Raw genomic sequence first — 20,542 nt, 5'->3', positions numbered from 1 at the left:
TTCGAACGCTCTCGGACACAATAGGCACAATTCTGTAAATCATCTTTCGTACGAAGTAATATCGAATCCCTGTGTTCGTAACCCTCTAAGTTCTGACTTGAGCTTATTGACCTCGGTTCTGGGACGGTACTTCTCGTTCATCAAGTGCTTGAATGCTGACCACGGTAGCGCGTAAGCAGCATCTTGTCCCACTTGCTCTAGATAGGTATTCCACCATGTTAACGCAATACCTGTGAAGGTATGCGTAGTGTACTTCACTTTGTCTCCTTCAGTACACTTACTTATGGCAAACACCGATTCAACTTTCTCGGTCCACTGTTTCAATCCGATTGGTCCTTCAGTCCCATCAAATTCTGAAGGTTTGCAGGCAGTGAATTCCTTGTAGGAGCATCCTACACGATTTCTTGCGCCGTTAGCTGTATTGCTAGATTCAAAGTTATTGTTGGTATGTAGCGCGGCCTGTACTGTGGCTATGTTTGAAGCAAGAAAGGCACGAAATTCCTCTTCGCTCATATTCAAGGTGTGTCGAGTAGTCGGTGCCATTTTCTTCAAAATAGTCAAACGAAATAAGTTAATCATACAGAATATTAAGAGTAGTCAATAGTATCTCGTAACATAATATGAACTCATTTATAAAAGCTTTTTCTTCATATTAGCGTTTTATAAGTTTAAATTCGGGTACTACCTACCCGTTAAGTGCATACTTAGTAGCTAATATACAATTCAACTACTACAATTCCATATGAAAAACTGATTATAATAATATATCACATACAAATATTCTTCAAACTTACAACTTCGCTATATTACATATAACATGAAATATAGTACACTATGAAACAGGACAGTTTTGAAGATAAATCTAGTTAATACGCAAGTTGTTCAGCAAAGGAAATAAAGACACGTAATTCATAAGTCCAGAAACAAGTCATGCATTCTGGTTTTACTAAGACGACTTCCCATCCTTGGTCTTGTGGAAAATAACCGTTATGACCATTGGCTAGGCAGCAGTTGTAATGTCTTCAAAAGGTCGAGGGTTTCGTAATGTCCAACAGCCCCGTAATAATCTAAAAACCTTGTTTCTCACCCCAACTACTGAATCCGTCACTTGTGGGAAAGTTTTATTTAAAAGCTGCAATCCGATGTTCTTTTTCTCACTTTGGTAAGAAGCGAACATCACTAACCCGTAAGCATAACATGCTTCTTTATGTTGCATGTTAGAAGCTCTTTCTAATTCACGAAATCCTATGTTGGGATATGTTGAGTCAAAATAGGTTCTTAACCCGTAGCGTAAAATTGCATTTGGGTTCTTCGCATTTAACGCTTAAAAGAAAACACGACGTAACTTAAAGTCTCCCCAATGTGATATACCCCACCTATCAAAGGAAAGCCTTTTATAAACTAAGGCATTTCTGGAAAGTCTTTCAAATGTTTGACAAGTTAATTTCGCCATAACTAAATGTGCTGATGAATTCTGACCGACTCTAGACAAGATTTCCTCAATCATATCCTCTGGTAGGTCTTCTAAAATATTCGGTTGTCTACCCTTAACGTCCATTTTGTTTTTATACTGTAAAATAGACAAGGATTAGATTCGTAATAACAAACAATACAAGCAATTTTTACATAGAACATAAAAGTACAAGCACACTACAATACATTTATTACACAACATGCTCACACCCCTCTAATCTGAATCACTGGTTTCTTCTTCTTCAGACTTGGTTCTTTTTCCGAATCTTCTAGGGATATATGATGTTCCTCTAATACAAGTCATCGTTTTCCACATTGGTTTAGAAAAACCTGGTGGTTTAGAGGTTCCCGGGTTATTGTCACGATATTGAAAATAAGGGTGTTGACGGTACATATAAAGTTCATCGGGGTCGGAATCAAATTTCTCTATTTTGATGCCTTTTCCCTTATTATTTTTTTTGCCTCATTAAATTGGGTCGGGGTAATTTCTATAACATCATCGGAATCCTCATCAGGATCCGATTCACCGAAAATTTGGTAATTTTCCCAATATTTTGCTTCCTTAGCGGAAACACCATTGACCATTATTAACTTTGGTCCATTGGTTGAGGATTTTCTTTTATTTGACCGGTTTTCTGTGGTTCCTACTATTCCCCCCTCCAGAACCTCTTCTTCTTCCGGTTCCTCTTCTTCTGGTTCCTCTTCTTCCGGTTCCTCTTCTTCCGGTTCCGTTTCCTCTTCTTCCGGTTCTTCGAGAACTTGTGAATCTTGCCAATATATATTCGACTCTTCGTTATTATTAGGTGAGTCAATGGGATTTGTGCTAGAGGTAGACATCTATCACACAATATCAAACATGTTAAGAGATTAATATATCACATAATATTTACATGTTAATAATATATAGTTTCCAACAAAAATGTTAAGCAATCATTTTTAAAGAAAACACGGTCGAAGTCCAGACTCACTAATGCATCCTAACAAACTCGATAAGACACACTAATACAAATTTTCTGGTTCTCTAAGACCAACGCTCGGATACCATCTGAAATGTCCCATTCATATTGATTATAAACGTTCCATATTAATTGATTTCGTTGCGAGGTTTTGACCTCTATATGAGACGTTTTTCAAAGACTGCATTCATTTTTAAAACAACCATAACCTTTATTTTATCATTAAAGGTTTAAAAACATTACGTAGATTATCAAATAATGATAATCTAAAATATACTGTTTACACACGACCATTACATAATGGTTTACAATAGAAATATATTACATCGACATATGTTTCTTGAATGTAGTTTTTACACAATATCATACAAACATGGACTCCAAATCTTGTCCTTATTTTAGTATGCAACAGCAGAAGCTCTTAGTATTTACCTGAGAATAAACATGCTTTAAACGTCAACAAAAATGTTGGTGAGCTATAGGTTTAACCTATATATATCAAATCGTAACAATAGACCACAAGATTTCATATTTCAATACACATCCCATACATAGAGATAAAAATTATTCATATGGTGAACACCTGGTAACCGACATTAACAAGATGCATATATAAGAATATCCCCATCATTCTGGGACACCCTTCGAATATGATATAAATTTCGAAGTACTAAAGCATCCGGTACTTTGGATGGAGTTTGTTAGGCCCAATAGATCTATCTTTAGGATTCGTGTCAATTAGGGTGTCTGTTCCCTAATTCTTAGATTACCAGACTTAATAAAAAGGGGCATATTTGATTTCGCTAATTCAACCATACAATGTAGTTTCACGTACTTGTGTCTATTTTGTAAATCATTTATAAAACCTGCATGTATTCTCATCTCAAAAATATTAGATTTTAAAAGTGGGACTATAACTCACTTTCACAGATATTTCCTTCCTCGGAAATAAGACTTAGCCACGGATCGATTCACTAACCTATACAAATATGTACATATATATCAAAGTATGATCAAAATATAATTACAACCATTTTTATTATGTTTTAAAGATTTGAGTGTATTAAGTCAGCTGTCCTTGTTAGTAACCTACAACTAGTTGTCCACAGTTAGATGTACAGAAATAAATCGATATATATTATCTTGAATCAATCCACGACCCAGTGTATAGATGTCTCAGGCTAAATCACAACTCAAAGTATATATATTTTTGGAATCAACCTCAACCCTGTATAGTTAACTCCAACATTACTGCATATAGAGTGTCTATGGTTGTTCCAAATAATATGTATACATGGGTCGATATGATATGTCAAAACATTTGCATACGTGTCTATGGTATCCCAAGATTACATAATATATTAGAATACATGTATAATATAATATAAGTTAGCTAGGATATGATTTGTATAGATTTGTTAAACATTTCCCGTAGCTAAAAAGATCAAAAATATCCAATCTTGTTTTACCCATAACTTCTTCATTTTAAATCCGTTTTGAGTGAATAAAATTGCTATGGTTTCATATTGAACTCTAATTTAAGAATCTAAATAGAAAAAGTATATGTTTATAGTCAAAAATTTAAGTTACATGTCAATTACTAAAGAGGTAGTCATTTCCATCGAAAGAACGACATCTTGATGACCATTTTGAAAAACATACTTTCACTTTGAGTTTAACCAAGATTTTTGGATATAGTTTCATGTTCATATGAAAAATCATTTTCCCAGAAGAACAACTTTTAAATCAAAGTTTATCATAGTTTTTAATTATCCAAACCAAAACAGCCCACGGTTTCACTACGACGGCGTATATCCGATTTTATGGTGTTCATCGTGTTTTCAGGTTTTAAATCATTAAGTTAGCATATCATATAGATATAGAACATGTGTTTAGTTGATTTTAAAAGTCAAGTTAGAAGGATTAACTTTTGTTTGTGAACAAGTTTAGAATTAACTAAACTATGTTCTAGTGATTACAAGTTTAAACCTTCGAATAAGATAGCTTTATATGTATGAATCGAATGATGTTATGAACATCATTACTACCTCAAGTTTTCTGGATAAAACTACTGGAAATGATAAAAATGGATCTAGCTTCAAAGGATCCTTGGATGGCTTGAAAGTTCTTGAAGCAGAATCATGACACGAAAACAGTTCAAGTAAGATTTTCACTCGAAATAAGATTGTTATAGTTCTAGAAATTGAATCAAAGTTTGAATATGAATATTACCTTGAATTAGAAAGATAACCTACTGCAAATAACAAAGGTTCCTTGATCTTAGATGATTACTTGGAATGGATTAGAAAGCTTGGAAGTAGACTTGCAAACTTGGAAGTATTCTTGATTTTTATGAAACTATACTTATGGAATTTATGAAGAACACTTAGAACCTGAAGATGGAGCTTGAGAGAGATCAATTAGATGAAGAAAATTGAAGAATGAAAGTGTTTATAGGTGTTTTTGGTCGTTGGTATATGGATTAGATATAAAGGATATGTAATTTTGTTTTCATGTAAATAAGTCATGAATGATTACTAATATTTTTGTAATTTTATGAGATATTTCATGCTAGTTGCCAAATGATGGTTCCCACATATGTTAGGTAACTCACGTGGGCTGCCAAGAGCTAATCATTGGAGTGTATATACTAATAGTACATACATCTAAAAGCTGTGTATTGTACGAGTACGAATACGGGTGCATACGAGTAGAATTGTTGATGAAACTAAACGAGGATGTAATTGTAAGCATTTTTGTTAATTAGAAGTACTTTGATATGTGTCTTGAAGTCTTTCAAAAGTGTAAGAATACATATCAAAACACAACATGTATATACATTCTAATGGAGTCGTTAAGTCTTCGTTAGTCGTTACATGTAAGTGTTGTTTTGAAACCTTTAAGTTAACGATCTCAATTAATGTTGTTAACCCAATGTTTATTATATCAAATGAGATGTTAAATTATTATATTATCATGATATTATGATGTATGAATATCTCTTAATATGATATATACATTAAAATATCGTTACAACGATAATCGTTACATATAAGTCTCGTTTCGTAATTCTTGAGTTAGTAGTCTTATTTTTACATATGTAGTTCATTGTTAACACACTTAATAATATATTTAAATATTATTTTATCATGTTAAATATAGTGTATCAATATCTTAATATGATACATATATATTTAGTAGACGTTATCATAACGATAATCGTTATATATATCATTTCGAGTTTCTTAACTTAGTAATTTCATTTCTTATGTATATCACACATTTTTAATATACTTAGTGAGATACTTACTCATCATAATTTCATGTCAACCATATATATATGTCTATATATACCACAACATGTAGTTTTTACAATTTTGTAACGTTCGTGAATCGCCGGTCAACTTGGGTGATCAATTGTCTATATGAAACTTATTTCATTTAATCAAGTCTTAACAAGTTTGATTGCTAAACACGTTGGAAACATTTAGTCATGTAAATATCAATCTCAATTAATATATATAAATATGTAAAAGTTCGGGTCACTACACTAATCCATCTGGACGAATACATTACATTTGGTTACATCGCGAGGTACTTGACCTCTATATGATACATTTTACAAACATTGCATTCATTTTTAAAAAGACAAACTTTCATTACATCTAAAGTCGACGGCATGCATACCATTTCATAATATACCCAACTATAATTGACTTAATAATAATCTTGATGAACTCAACGACTCGAATGCAACGTCTTTTGAAATATGTCATGAATGACTCCAAGTAATATCTTTAAAATGAGCAAATGCATGGAGGAAGATTTCTTTCATACCTGAGAATAAACATGCTTTCAAGTGTCAACCAAAAGGTTGGCGAGTTCATAAGTTTATCTTAAACAATAAAATTCATCATTTTAATAGACCACAAGATTTAAATACAGTACACCTATCTCATGTACAAAATCATATTACATAATGCTTAGCAGAGTAGGTTCGTATCCTTTTCTCCCACGTAGGTTGCCTCGCGATTTTTAATATCATTCATAAATATAATCTCATATCAGGCATTTCGCATGACATAGAGATAAAAGTCATTCATACGAACTACAAACACCTGGTAATCGACCTTAACAAAATGCATCTAGAATATCCCCCCGCATACCAGCATTCCGCACGGTCATGCAAAAAGCATACAATCAGGCCACTCTTTTAAATATGATGGTTATGTACACCTCACAAACAGATCATATCTTTTAAAGCTGGCGGTTGTATTACCTATTTCGAAGTACTAAAGCAGTTCAAATTCTCTGACTGGGGCTTGTAAGTGCCCATAGATCTATCTTTAGGATTCGCGTCAATTTGGAGATCGGTTTCCAAATTCTCAGATTACTAGACTAAAAGGGGTGATATCCGGTGTACTCATAATAACTCATTCGTAGAATGTTTTTAAGTACTTGTCTCTATCTCGTCAAACATTTATAAAAGCATTTCATGCATTCGCAGTTCAAAATATATCTCAAAAGCATTTAAATAAGCAGTTGTAAAAACAGCGCATGTATTCTCAGTCCCAAAAATGTAAAGAGTAAAAGGGAATCAAATGAACTCACCATAATGTATTTTGTAGTAAAAATACATATGACGACATTGAACAAGTGTAGGTTTGGCCTCGGATTCACGAACCTATATTAAGTATATATATATTAACAATTATACTTATAATCGAACAACTAAAGTTTTAAGTTATGTTAATTATTGATTTGAATATATTTATTTTTATATATTACATATTACAATGTATAAATGTGTTCATACATAATTATATTAATATCTTATAATATATATATTCCTAGAGATGTTTATTTGTTATGATAACATAAAATAATAATATTAAAAATGATAATACTTATAATAGTAAAAATAATGATACTACTAATAATGGTAATAATAATAATAATAAAAATGATAAAATTAATAATAATAATAATAATAATAATAATAATAATAATAATAATAATAATAATAATAATAATAATAACAACAATAATAATAAATATAATAATAATTTTAATGAAATTTATATCCTTTAATCATCATCATCTTTATGTTATTCCATCATTAACATCATAAACTATCATGTTCATTCTATATTCATCTCATACTCAATCGTGTATCATAATCTTCATATTATAATTATAACTATATTCCTAATTATACTTATCATGTTTTAAATAATAATAATAATAATAATAATAATAATAATAATAATAATAATAATAATAATAATAATAATAATAATACTATTAATAATAATATCAATAATAATAATAATAAAAATAAAATGGTACAACCTTTGAAGAAAGGGGCTTTAAAAAATAAAATGCCGCTCCCCGGGCTCGAACCCACGACCTCTCGTCAAACCCCAATACTCCAAACCAACGAACTGTTGATATCTTTCAGTAATAATTGGTTCATTTAATTACTTAAACTATTATAACTGGTTATCATCTTCTAAACATCATCAACATCTCCATTAACCTATTATCTAATCATCATACGTGTATCATCATGGATCATTATTTACAACATCAATAACGGGTTTCATCATCTTCACCATATCCTTAACATCACGACATCACGTTTTCTTTATCATCATCATCATCATCGAGTACATCATCACTCCATCTTTATCATCATAGTTCTCATCATCATCGTGCTCATCAAACATCATAATCATATGATCTTCATCATCTATCATATATCATTGTCACAATCATCACAACAGTGTTCGGTTTGTTTGTTCGTTGAATAAGAATTACTAAACAGGAAAATCGTAACTTTGCTAGTAGTGGCCCAATAGCAATTAGAATTATAGATTGGTAGTGAGGTTTAAGGGAATGCAGCAGCCCAACGGTCCATAACAGGCCAAGTAACAATTTGAAAAGTATCACGACTCAAAATAAAACAGCCCATAGCCACAATCGGTTGAAATTAGGTTTCGACCAGAAAGAATAAACCGTCCCTATCTATATAACTTTATTATCCGACTAACTTTAACTCATGTGTTTGATGATTAAAGTCTGTCGGCAAGAAAAAAGAAAACAAAAGAGGGAACGTACAGGTAATTAAAATAAACGCAGAAGTCAAAAGCAGGTTGCAGGTTCCTCTTAATCCTCATCGTATCATCTTCTTTATTGCATCATCATTAAATTTTTATCATCAACGTTAATCTTCTATAGGTGGTGAAAAGAAGCACAACAATAATTAAAAAGGTGTTTGATTTGAGTTTTCTTCGTACAGGAACAGAAGGAACGATGGTGGTTTGATATGAAACATAAACAAAGAGAGCTGTAGCTGTAGTTGTTGTTTGAATGAAAGTAAGAAGATATAGAAGTTGTAGGTGATGGCGTTTTGTGGTGTTTCAACAGAAAAAAAAAATATAGAAAGAGAAGAGGGAAAGGAGTGAGCAATGTGGTGTCTGTTTTTAATGAGATAAAGAAACAGAAAAGCACGATATTAGTAGCAGCAGCTATAGGTGTGCAGGAGTGGAATTCATTGCAGTTGAAGTGGCGATTCAAGGTGATTGAAGTGGTTATTTGTGATGGTGGTTCACGTAGGTTGATGATCAAGGTGGTAGCACAAAAATAGAAAGCAAATACTTAGTAATAGAAATCATTTGATGTTGCAGCGTTTAAGATGGGATCGTGATGGTGTTGTTGATCATTTTTGGATAGGAAAGGGAGATGGGAATTGTGAAGGAATTGGAGGTTTCAAGGTTGAAGTGAGATGGTGATTGTGACAATCGCTCCAAATCCATATGGACGAACACGTCATTCATCGATTACATTGCGAGGTATTTGACCTCTATATGATACGTTTTGTAAACATTGCATTCTTTTGAAAAGGCACACCATAAATGAATATTTAAATCAAAGGTTTTCGATATCTGATGATTTCTACATATAGACAATCACCGTAATATAATGGTTTACAATAATACTTCCGTTGACAATGCAGTCAAAATAAGATAGATGGTGATGAATTTGTGAATGCAACATTTTCTTGAATAAAACATGTATGACTCCATGCACATAGTTTGTCTAACATATAAGCAAACAGCGGAAGACTTCTAGGAAACCTGAGAATAAACATGCTTGAAAGTGTCAACACAAAGGTTGGTGAGTTCATAGTTTTAGTGTTTCGCATAATCTGTGTATAAAGGTGGACCACAAGATTTCAGTTGTTTCATCCAGAAATGTTTATCAAATTATTCTACAAGATTGAGCACCCTGGTAACTAAGCTTTAACATCTATATAATAAGTACCCCTGTTTTAACATACATGCAACCAACATGTACAATACACGTAATCCAACGTATATTAACTCAAATAGAATACGTCTGTTTTATAGTTCAGGCTAGGGTTTCTATACCTGGAACAGACGGGGATGTCAAGCCCTATGGATCCATATACCACTACTCGCGCCCACCAGTTCTTATAACTGGCAGTTACTAGTTACCAAAGCTAAGGGATTTTCGGTTCAAACTCGGTGTAGAATTTAGTATGTACTTGTGTCCATTGCGTTTAAAATAAATTGCATGTATTCTCAGCCCAAAAATATATTGCAAAAGCAATTAAAAAGGGATCATATGAAACTCACCTTAGCAGCACATAAAGTCATTCACCGAAATGTGACCGAAACTTGAAATACCAAATAACTTTAGATCTCAACCTAGAGAACATATGTTGGTCAATAATTGTCTATCAAGCTAGGTTAGGTCATAGTGTATCATAATCCTAATGCTCGAGATCGACATACAAAAGTTATCCAAAGTCGTTTCAAAAAGTCAATTTTGACAGTTGTTTAACAAAACGAGACGGGCCTTATATAAGGATTCATTTACTCGGCTGGTAATATTCAAAAATCCAATTTATCAATCTTACAAACAAGTTGTTTAAATATCAATTGCAGATTCAAAAGCAATTTCAATTAATGTCAATCATAATTCAGTTGATCATATCTTTTAATTCGTTCACCGAAATTACGCGATTTCTAAATGAAAAGTTATTGATTTTTCGCCAGCTTTCCAAAAACATACATATCATATACCTTTTATCAGTAATATATGTATTTAATTCGTGATTTATTATAAACTATCAAATGACAAAATTAAAGCATACAAGTATGCATAAACATATATATTCGAGCACTAGACATGGATACACTATTAATATACAAAAGATAAGATATGAATGCTCACGTATCAATATTGTGATTCAATATTACAGGAAAGTACGTAGATGCAACGGAGATGATAAACACTAAGTTTGACTTGAGAACAATACCCACGAACATTACCCATAACCTCCAAAGCTATAACCCATAATTTCCCTAGCTTTAAACCATTTGAAAATCCATTTTGAAATCACTTGAGCATAACCTTGTCGTAATATTTTATGTATATTACTAATACTAATTTGGAAATGTAAATAGAAATTGGACAGAGTAATATGAAATCATGAGTGTGTGTTATCGATCGATCGACGTTCATATATATAGTTAGAAAATAATATTATAATAATAAAAGGAATCAAACGTGTTTAATTATAATAATATAATAATATAATAAAGTAATAAAATAATAATATAAAAATAAAAGGATTCATTCGTTTATAATTATAATAATATAATAATATAATAAAGTAAAATATAATAATATAATAATAAAATCGAATCGAATAATATTTTAAAAGTCATATTTTTAAAATACTTCAAGGGTATTTTATGTAACTTATAATTAATAATTTCAATCATGTCGCTTTCATGTGAATAGTAAATGAATTAATTTCGTTTCATTTACTATTCAATGAATAGTAAATGAATTAATTTAAATTCAACTATTTAAGCTACACGTTGTTGTACGTTGTGCTTTACAAATTGTACATTTTTAATTTAACTTTGTTTCTTAAAAAAATTTATAAAAATTATATCATAAAAATAAAATGACTTAATACGTAAAAATTTTAATTTGAAATAGCATCGTTTAATAGTAAATTTTTAATTATTTCGTATATAAATATTATAAAATTTAGTTTTCTAGAACTAATTATATTCAAAATTATTTTATTAAGAGGTAATAATAATAGAAATTATTATATCATAAAACGTCTTCGTTTAAGAAAGTAAAATCATATATAAATCATGACGGGTTCGAGTTTTAAATTATAGGTTGTTCGTGAATCGTAGGGTAAAGTCCAAAGGTTAATTAAATGTATGAAAATATTTTAATGCAACACATCAATTTGCTTATCTTGTCGGAGTTATCAGAGTTTAAATTTGACCAAAATTTCCGGGTCGTGACAATACCTACCCGTTAAAAGAAATTTCTTCTCGAAATTTGATGAGGTCGTCATGGCTAACAATAAAAATGTTTTCATGACGAATATGAGTTGATAAATAGAGTTTTATCATTATTGATTAATATAGATAAAACAATCCGATTACTCGAAGCGTATGAAAGAAGTTATCGTAAAAGAGTGAAATGGAGAATAAAGATTAGTCTGAACTCTTGACGTAGTAACGATTGATTTTCGGAATTTAAGGAATAGAAAATCTTCATAATCTAAATAAGATTTGATTCTTCGGGAATTAAGGAGATTAAGATCTTCTTTAATTAAATGCGGTCATCTGCCTCGATTGCTCTGTCTGTTATTTCGCTATAAATTGACCACTTCCGTTCCATTATTTTCATCACTCCTACATCTTCTCCCTCATTTCATACTTCCAAAAGATTGTGAAAATGCTTCATCCAGTTCTGATTCTCGATATACTCCTAACTTTCTTATCTCTCATTCTTCTTTTTCATTTACCACCAGAGGAAGTTATTTTCTTCTACTATTACCTTGGGGTTATAGTGTTTTTCATTCTCCCGTGTCTTTATATTGCTATACGCATTGATATACACGGTTTGTAATTTCGGGGTTGTTATCGGGCTTTATATTCTCCATTATATTTCGGAGCTTCATGCTTTCGTTTTCTCTTCCCGACCTTAAGTCAAGCGGATAATGGTCCAGAATTCGTAGGTATGAAGTTTTGGATGAACATAACTAATGTTCTAAGAAAGAAATTGTAATGGCACGATCTGATTGGTTAAATTACCAGAAATTCACGGAAAAGACCGAATCATCAAGAAAAATATTTTCTTGATATGTTTAGAGGTTAAATAGAATGAAAGAGTTATGTAACATGGTTCATGATGAGGGTGTAATCTGTGAACCTTTATCACGTTCCATTAGAAACTCAGCATGACTTACTGTAATATAATCACGTTGATCAAGTGTCATTATATTATACTAACTCATGCTTCAGTTCCCAACACTACTTCAAAACATTCATATTTTAAATTCGAATTTTTTTTTCCAGAATTTCAAAAACTAAAATAGGTTCTTTTATGATGTAACACAGATAGCGCGAAGAGATAAATAATTTCGGATAATAATAGTTATGAAGATATCTTCAGAAATATCGAAGATATTTATAATGAAAGATATGATAATATCTTAGAATTTCTAATATCGAAGGATGATGAAGAAGATTTGTTCGTAAAAGTTTAGAGTGAGGAGCAAAGTATTCATTAATGACTTCAGCAGATACTGAATCATTTGGATTCTTTGAAGGCAGGTTTAGTCTTTGTGATTTGTCCACAGCCTCCTTCGTGATTTGCTCAATCTGTTTTCCAGTTCCAAACCTTCTCTTTTTCTGAGCTTTGCCAACACACAATTCTTTATCATCAAACTTTTGGCTGTTAAAGTCATTTACAGTTTTTGCTGCTTCATCAGCTTTTTCAACATTCAGGGTATTGATTCGTAGACTGGTTGCTTTTCAGAATTTCAGAATGAAAGCTCATAATTATAAGAGATGAATGTTATATGTATACATATGATGTTCTAGTACAGTTTTGAATTCAAAGTATGGCATTTGAAAGATGTAAGAATCTAAGAATGATGTCACCGGTTCAGAGTTATGACTTGGATTCTGATCCGTCAATCTCAGAATATGTAATTGAATTTGTATGAAAACGATTGTATATCGTTGTGAGTATTGTTAATAATTTTTTTGAATCAAAGTTGAAGAATGTACAGTGTAACATATTAATTGCGAACTTAAATATTTCCCGGGTATTACCTACCCGTTAAAGATTTCACAATTAATATTTTGTACAAAAGAATTTTTATTACCGTCTTTATGAAAATATATGTATGTATATTTTCTTCAGATGTAATACAGATTTAATGAGTTAATATCATATTAAGCTCATTTGATTTTCGGCTTGAACTAGAAATGAATAATCTCTAAAACATTAGAGATCACATAATCTTCGTGGAGTATTTCACTAATGAAATCAATACTTCATTATTTATTCTTATTGATATTCCTCGGTGAAGGAAGTTGGTGCTCGTGGAATTTTTGTGAACCTTACAAGGCACAGATGATGTTTTCTGGAAAGTTTCGAGTACATCGAAAATGAAAATGTAAAATCAATTATGTAATTGAATAATACACTTGGTTTATTATGAAATGGAATTCATTAAGTTGAAACAAAGATTGTAGTTATCAATGGTTAATTTGTTATGGAAGGATGTACATCATTGCATATTAGTAATATGAACTAATCGAGTAGTACCTACCAGTTAAGATTCACACGTAATAGCTTAGTACGAAAAAATTTATTTTGATTTCAAAATTCATATATATTAAATATACATAAAATTTCTTCAGGGAAAATGAGTTAATACTTCATCGGTTATTGTTGCTGGTATTTCTTGGTAACTACGGTGCGTATGACGTTGATGCTCGTGGAACAGATTGTGAAGTTGAGGTTTGCGATACGGTTGTTGTTGTTGGTGGTGGTGATGGTACTGTTGGTGTTGTTGTCGGTGGTACTATTGATGCCGGTGATGCTGCTGGTGCTTGTAACTTTTGCACCATATTCTCCAAAGCCACTACCCGAGCGTGAAGCTCGTTGACTTCTTCTATTACACCGGGATGATTGTCGGTTCGGACGAGCGGATGAATAAGATTCAGAATTTGAGATAGTATATTATCGTGATGAGATACTCTAGAAATGAGAGAGAAAATGGTATCTCGAACAGGTTCGCCGGTGAGTGCTTCAGGTTCTTCGCCAAGAGGTGAATGTGGTGGATGGAAAGGATCGCCTTCTTCTTGTCTCCAATGATTAAGTAGGCTACGAACCCATCCCCAATTCATCCAGAAAAGATGATGGCTAATTGGTTGATCCATTCCGGTCACACTGCTTTCGGAGCTCGAGTGGAAATCCATATCGGAATAGCTGTCGGAATCTGAGGAATTCGAACTAGAGGCGGAATTCATCTTACACAGTTAGATAAAGGATATTCGATATGAAATGATTTTTGGATATCAGATGATATTCTAATTACATAGAATACCTATATATAATACAAGGGATCCGTAAATTACGGAGGAACTTTCAAAAGCTGTCAGGAAAAGTTTACAGTAACATATACGCTAAGATATGAATTAGCAGATACGCTAAGATACGAATTTTGTCTATACACTATTCATGCAATCAATGCAGTAAGACGTGTCTAGACTAAGAATGGTAAGCAGGTAATTTCCGACAAGAAATGATAAGCAAAACTTTTGACATGCAGACACGGTCGAAGTCCAGACTCACTAATGCATCTTAATAACTATCAGTTAGACACACTAATGCAAGACCTGGTTCGCTAAGACCAACGCTCTGATACCAACTGTGACGATCGCTCCAAATCCATATGGACAAACACATCATTCATCGATTACATTGCGAGGTATTTGACCTCTATATGATACGTTTTGTAAACATTGCATTCTTTTGAAAAGGCACACCATAAATGAATATTTAAATCAAAGGTTTTCGATATCTGATGATTTCTACATATAGACAATCACCGTAATATAATGGTTTACAATAATACTTCCATTGACAATGCAGTCAAAATAAGATAGATGGTGATGAATTTGTGAATGCAACATTTTCTTGAATAAAACATGTATGACTCCATGCACATAGCTTGTCTAACATATAAGCAAACAGCGGAAGACTTCTAGGAAACCTGAGAATAAACATGCTTGAAAGTGTCAACATAAAGGTTGGTGAGTTCATAGTTTTAGTGTTTCGCATAATCTGTATATAAAGGTGGACCACAAGATTTCAGTTGTTTCATCCAGAAACGTTTATCAAATTATTCTACAAGATTGAGCACCCTGGTAACTAAGCTTTAACATCTATATAATAAGTACCCCTGTTTTAACATACATGCAACCAACATGTACAATACACGCAATCCAACGTATATTAACTCAAATAGAATACGTCTGTTTTATAGTTCAGGCTAGGGTTTCTATACCTGGAACAGACGGGGATGTCAAGCCCTATGGATCCATATACCACTACTCGCGCCCACCAGTTCTTATAACTGGCAGTTACTAGTTACCAAAGCTAAGGGATTTTCGGTTCAAACTCGGTGTAGAATTTAGTATGTACTTGTGTCCATTGCGTTTAAAATAAATTGCATGTATTCTCAGCCCAAAAATATATTGCAAAAGCAATTTAAAAGGGATCATATGAAACTCACCTTAGCAGCACATAAAGTCGTTCACCGAAATGTGATCGAAACTTGGAATACCAAATAACTGTAGATCTCAACCTAGAGAACATATGTTGGTCAATAATTGTCTATCAAGCTAGGTCAGGTCATAGTGTATCATAATCCTAATGCTCGAGATCGACATACAAAAGTTATCCAAAGTCGTTTCAAAAAGTCAATTTTGACAGTTGTTTAACAAAACGAGACGGGCCTTATATAAGGATTCATTTACTCGGCTGGTAATATTCAAAAATCCAATTTATCAATCTTACAAACAAGTTGTTTAAATATCAATTGCAGATTCAAAAGCAATTTCAATTAATGTCAATCATAATTTAGTTGATCATATCTTTTAATTCGTTCACCGAAATTACGCGATTTCTAAATGAAAAGTTATTGATTTTTCGCCAGCTTTCCAAAAACATACATATCATATACCTTTTATCAGTAATATATGTATTTAATTCGTGATTTATTATAAACTATCAAATGACAAAATTAAAGCATACAAGTATGCATAAACATATATATTCGAGCACTAGACATGGATACACTATTAATATACAAAAGATAAGATATGAATGCTCACGTATCAATATTGTGATTCAATATTGCAGGAAAGTACGTAGACGCAACGGAGATGATAAACACTAAGTTTGACTTGAGAACAATACCCACGAACATTACCCATAACCTCCAAAGCTATAACCCATAATTTCCCTAGCTTTAAACCATTAGAAAATCCATTTTGAAATCACTTGAGCATAACCTTGTCGTAATATTTTATGTATACTACTAATACTAATTTGGAAATGTAACTAGAAATTGGACAGAGTAATATGAAATCATGAGTGTGTGTTATCGATCGATCGACGTTCATATATATAGTTAGAAAATAATATTATAATAATAAAAGGAATCAAACGTGTTTAATTATAATAATATAATAAAGTAATAAAATAATAATATAAAAATAAAAGGATTCATTCGTTTATAATTATAATAATATAATAATATAATAATATAATAATAAAATCGAATCGAATAATATTTTAAAAGTCGTATTTTTAAAATACTTCAAGGGTATTTTATGTAACTTATAATTAATAATTTCAATCATGTTTCTTTCATGTGAATAGTAAATGAATTAATTTCGTTTCATTTACTATTCAATGAATAGTAAATGAATTAATTTAAATTCAACTATTTAAGCTACACGTTGTTGTACGTTGTGCTTTACAAATTGTACATTTTTAATTTAACTTTGTTTCTTAAAAAAATTTACAAAAATTATATCATAAAAATAAAATGACTTAATACGTAAAATTTTTAATTTGAAATAGCATCGTTTAATAGTAAATTTTTAATCATTTCGTATATAAATATTATAAAATTTAGTTTTCTAGAACTAATTATATTCAAAATTATTTTATTAAGAGGTAATAATAATAGAAATTATTATATCATAAAACGTCTTCGTTTAAGAAAGTAAAATCATATATAAATCATGACGGGTTCGAGTTTTAAATTATAGGTTGTTCGTGAATCGTAGGGTAAAGTCCAAAGGTTAATTAAATGTATGAAAATATTTTAATGCAACACATCAATTTGCTTATCTTGTCGAAGTTATCAGAGTTTAAATTTGACCAAAATTTCCGGGTCGTAACAGTGATTGTCATGGTTCTTCATTGAATCAAAAGAAAGAAAAAAAATAAGTATTGCAAGTTGTTGATAATGATCGATGAGTGTCAAGGGTGGTGATGATTGGTCGATGGTGGTGGTTTGTAGTTCCATGTGATGGTAATCGGCTGTTAGTAGAGAGGGACCAACGGCAGCAGCTTAACGAAGCAAGTGAAGTTGTTTTGGGTCTTGGTTGTAGCACAAAGATGGGTTGAAGAAATTACAATTTATATTGATAATGATGATGAAACACTCGAATTGTTTGTCTAATACTATGAGTAAATTTTATTGTTTTGTAGCAAAGGAACTCGGTAGGTGGATTCAATTTGGAACAGAGATGAAAAAAATAATAATAAAGTTGATGTTGATTTAAAACCAAATTTGTTTGATTATCAGACAATTGCAATCGATCGTACGATTTAGTAGACAAAAACAAAAAAAATAACACAGTAAGACTACAACGTGAAACTGAATTGATCACTTTCTGTGATTTTATGAATATAATATATATAATTAATATTAATAGTTAGTAAATATAATTATATAAATAATAATAATACTTTTAATAATAATTAATAAACATAATTATATTAATAATAATAAATATACTAATAATAATAATAGAATGAATGATAGTAATAATATTAATAATAATAATAACAAAATAATACTAAAAATCATTAAATTAATAATATTATTATTAATGATAATAATAATAACTTGTGTTATTATTTTCTATTAATTATGATAATAATTTATAATAATAATAATACTAATATTAGCTACTATAATTAAAATTATAACTTTAATTCTAGTTATAATATTATTGATATTAACATTGATAATAATAATGTAACAAGTCACATGTACCAACTTTTATAAAATAATAACACCTATAATACTAATATTATTATTATTATTAATATTTATTTTAATGATAATAAAAGTTATAATAACTATATTTTAACTTGTATTTACATATATTAATATTACATTCGATTTACTTTTTCATTTTTAATTATCAGTTTTAAATATATGTTTAAGTTTTCCTTCAATATAATTAAATCACATAATATTTCATTTATATAATTATTTTATAATATATAATTATTTATATGTATAGTTATTTATATATCTTTCTATTTTCGATTAAAGGTTCGTGAATCGTCAAAAATAGTCAAAGGTTAAATGAATTCATGTAAACCGTTCAAAAATTTTAAGACTCGGTTTAACAGACTTTGCTTATCGTGTCAAAAATACAAAATCGTATCGAGAGTTTGGTTAAAATTAGTCGAAATTTTTCGGATCGTCACAGCTAAGACAGATTCTAAGCCACATCTCATTCGTTGGGTTCTTCTTTTGCAAGAATTTGACATCGAGATAAAGGATAAGAGAGGAGCCGAGAATCTTGCGGCGGATCATTTATCAAGGTTAGAGAACCCGGAATTGGAGATACTTGTCGAATCGGTTATTCGTGATACATTCCCCGATGAGTCTCTCTTGAGGGTTGATGATGCATCTGATGTCCCTTGGTTTGCGAATTTCGCGAACTATCTCGCTTCGGGTGTTCTAGTGTCAGGAATGACTCATCAACAAAAGAAGAAATTCTTTTCTGATTTGAGATATTATTTTTGGGAACACCCGGATCTATTTCGTGTAGGGGCGGACCAAGTGGTTCGCTGATGTGTGTTTGGTAAAGAGGCTCGACAAATTCTCGAGCATTGTCACTTAGGACCTACGGGTGGGCATTTTGGGCCGAGCTACACCGCTAAAAAGGTTTTTGACTCGGGTTTCTATTGGCCCACGATCTTCAAAGACGCCCATGCCATGGTCCGAACTTGTGATGCTTGCCAACGGTCAGGGAATATATCCAAAAGGGATGAAATGCCCCAACAAGGCATCCAAGTTTGTGAAGTGTTTGATATTTGGGGAATTGATTTTATGGGTCCCTTTCCTACTTCGAATAAATGCAAGTATATTCTCGTTGCGGTTGATTATGTCTCTAAGTGGGCCGAAGCAAAGGCTTTACCCATGAATGATGTGCGAGTTGTTGTGAGTTTCTTGAAGAATTTGTTCTCACGCTTCGAGATTCCGAGAGCGTTAATTTCTGACCGTGGCACTCATTTTGCCAATTCTCTACTTGAGAAGGTGCTCAAGAAGTATGGAGTAAATCATCGCTTCTCGACTCCTTACCACCCACAAACTAGTGGGCAAGTAGAGAATACCAATCGCGGTCTCAAACGTATTCTTGAAAGAACGGTGAATGATAATCCTAAGATTTGGCACCGGAAGTTGGATGATGCCTTGTGGGCGTTCCGAACCGCGTTCAAGACGCCCATTGGAACAACACCTTTTCGATTAGTTTATGGAAAGGCATGCCACCTTCCGGTTGAAGTTGAACATAGAGCTTATTGGGCGCTTGCAACACCGATTTAGCCAAAGCGGGTGAATTGAGGTTTTTACAATTGCACGAATTAGAGGAGTTAAGATTAGAGGCTTATGAAAATTCCATCTCTTATAAAGAGAAAACTAAGCGATGGCATGATGCCCGCTTGAAAAGGAGAAAAGAGTTTAAGGAGGGTGACAGAGTGTTAATGTTCTTGTCGCGTTACAAGTTTTCACCGGGAAAACTTAGGTCCCGATGGTCGGGATCGTATGTGATCAAACACGTTTTTCCCTCTGGTTATGTCGAATTGATTGGAAACGATGGTAATAATTTCAAGGTGAATGGACACTGATTGAAGCTTTATTATGATGGTGT

General features: G+C 31.7%; 1 protein-coding gene across 1 annotated transcript in view; it reads left to right on the top strand.

The window, feature by feature from the left end:
- The window catches only part of LOC139887616 (uncharacterized), a 67,242-nt gene extending 47,778 nt beyond the window's left edge, over positions 1-19,464 (top strand). Inside the window, exons 2-6 of the mRNA XM_071870692.1 lie at positions 8,859-9,060; positions 9,119-9,219; positions 17,855-17,991; positions 18,081-18,092; positions 19,097-19,464. Coding sequence (XP_071726793.1) covers positions 8,859-9,060; positions 9,119-9,219; positions 17,855-17,991; positions 18,081-18,092; positions 19,097-19,464 — 820 coding nt within the window. The remainder of the gene's footprint in view (positions 1-8,858; positions 9,061-9,118; positions 9,220-17,854; positions 17,992-18,080; positions 18,093-19,096) is intronic.
- The last annotated feature ends 1,078 nt before the right edge of the window (positions 19,465-20,542 follow it).

Source organism: Rutidosis leptorrhynchoides, chromosome 2 (assembly GCF_046630445.1).
Source record: "Rutidosis leptorrhynchoides isolate AG116_Rl617_1_P2 chromosome 2, CSIRO_AGI_Rlap_v1, whole genome shotgun sequence".
NCBI classification, from domain to species: domain Eukaryota; kingdom Viridiplantae; phylum Streptophyta; class Magnoliopsida; order Asterales; family Asteraceae; genus Rutidosis; species Rutidosis leptorrhynchoides.
The sequence above is the reverse complement of the archived record's forward strand: the minus strand, read 5'-3'. Positions and strand labels throughout refer to the sequence as shown.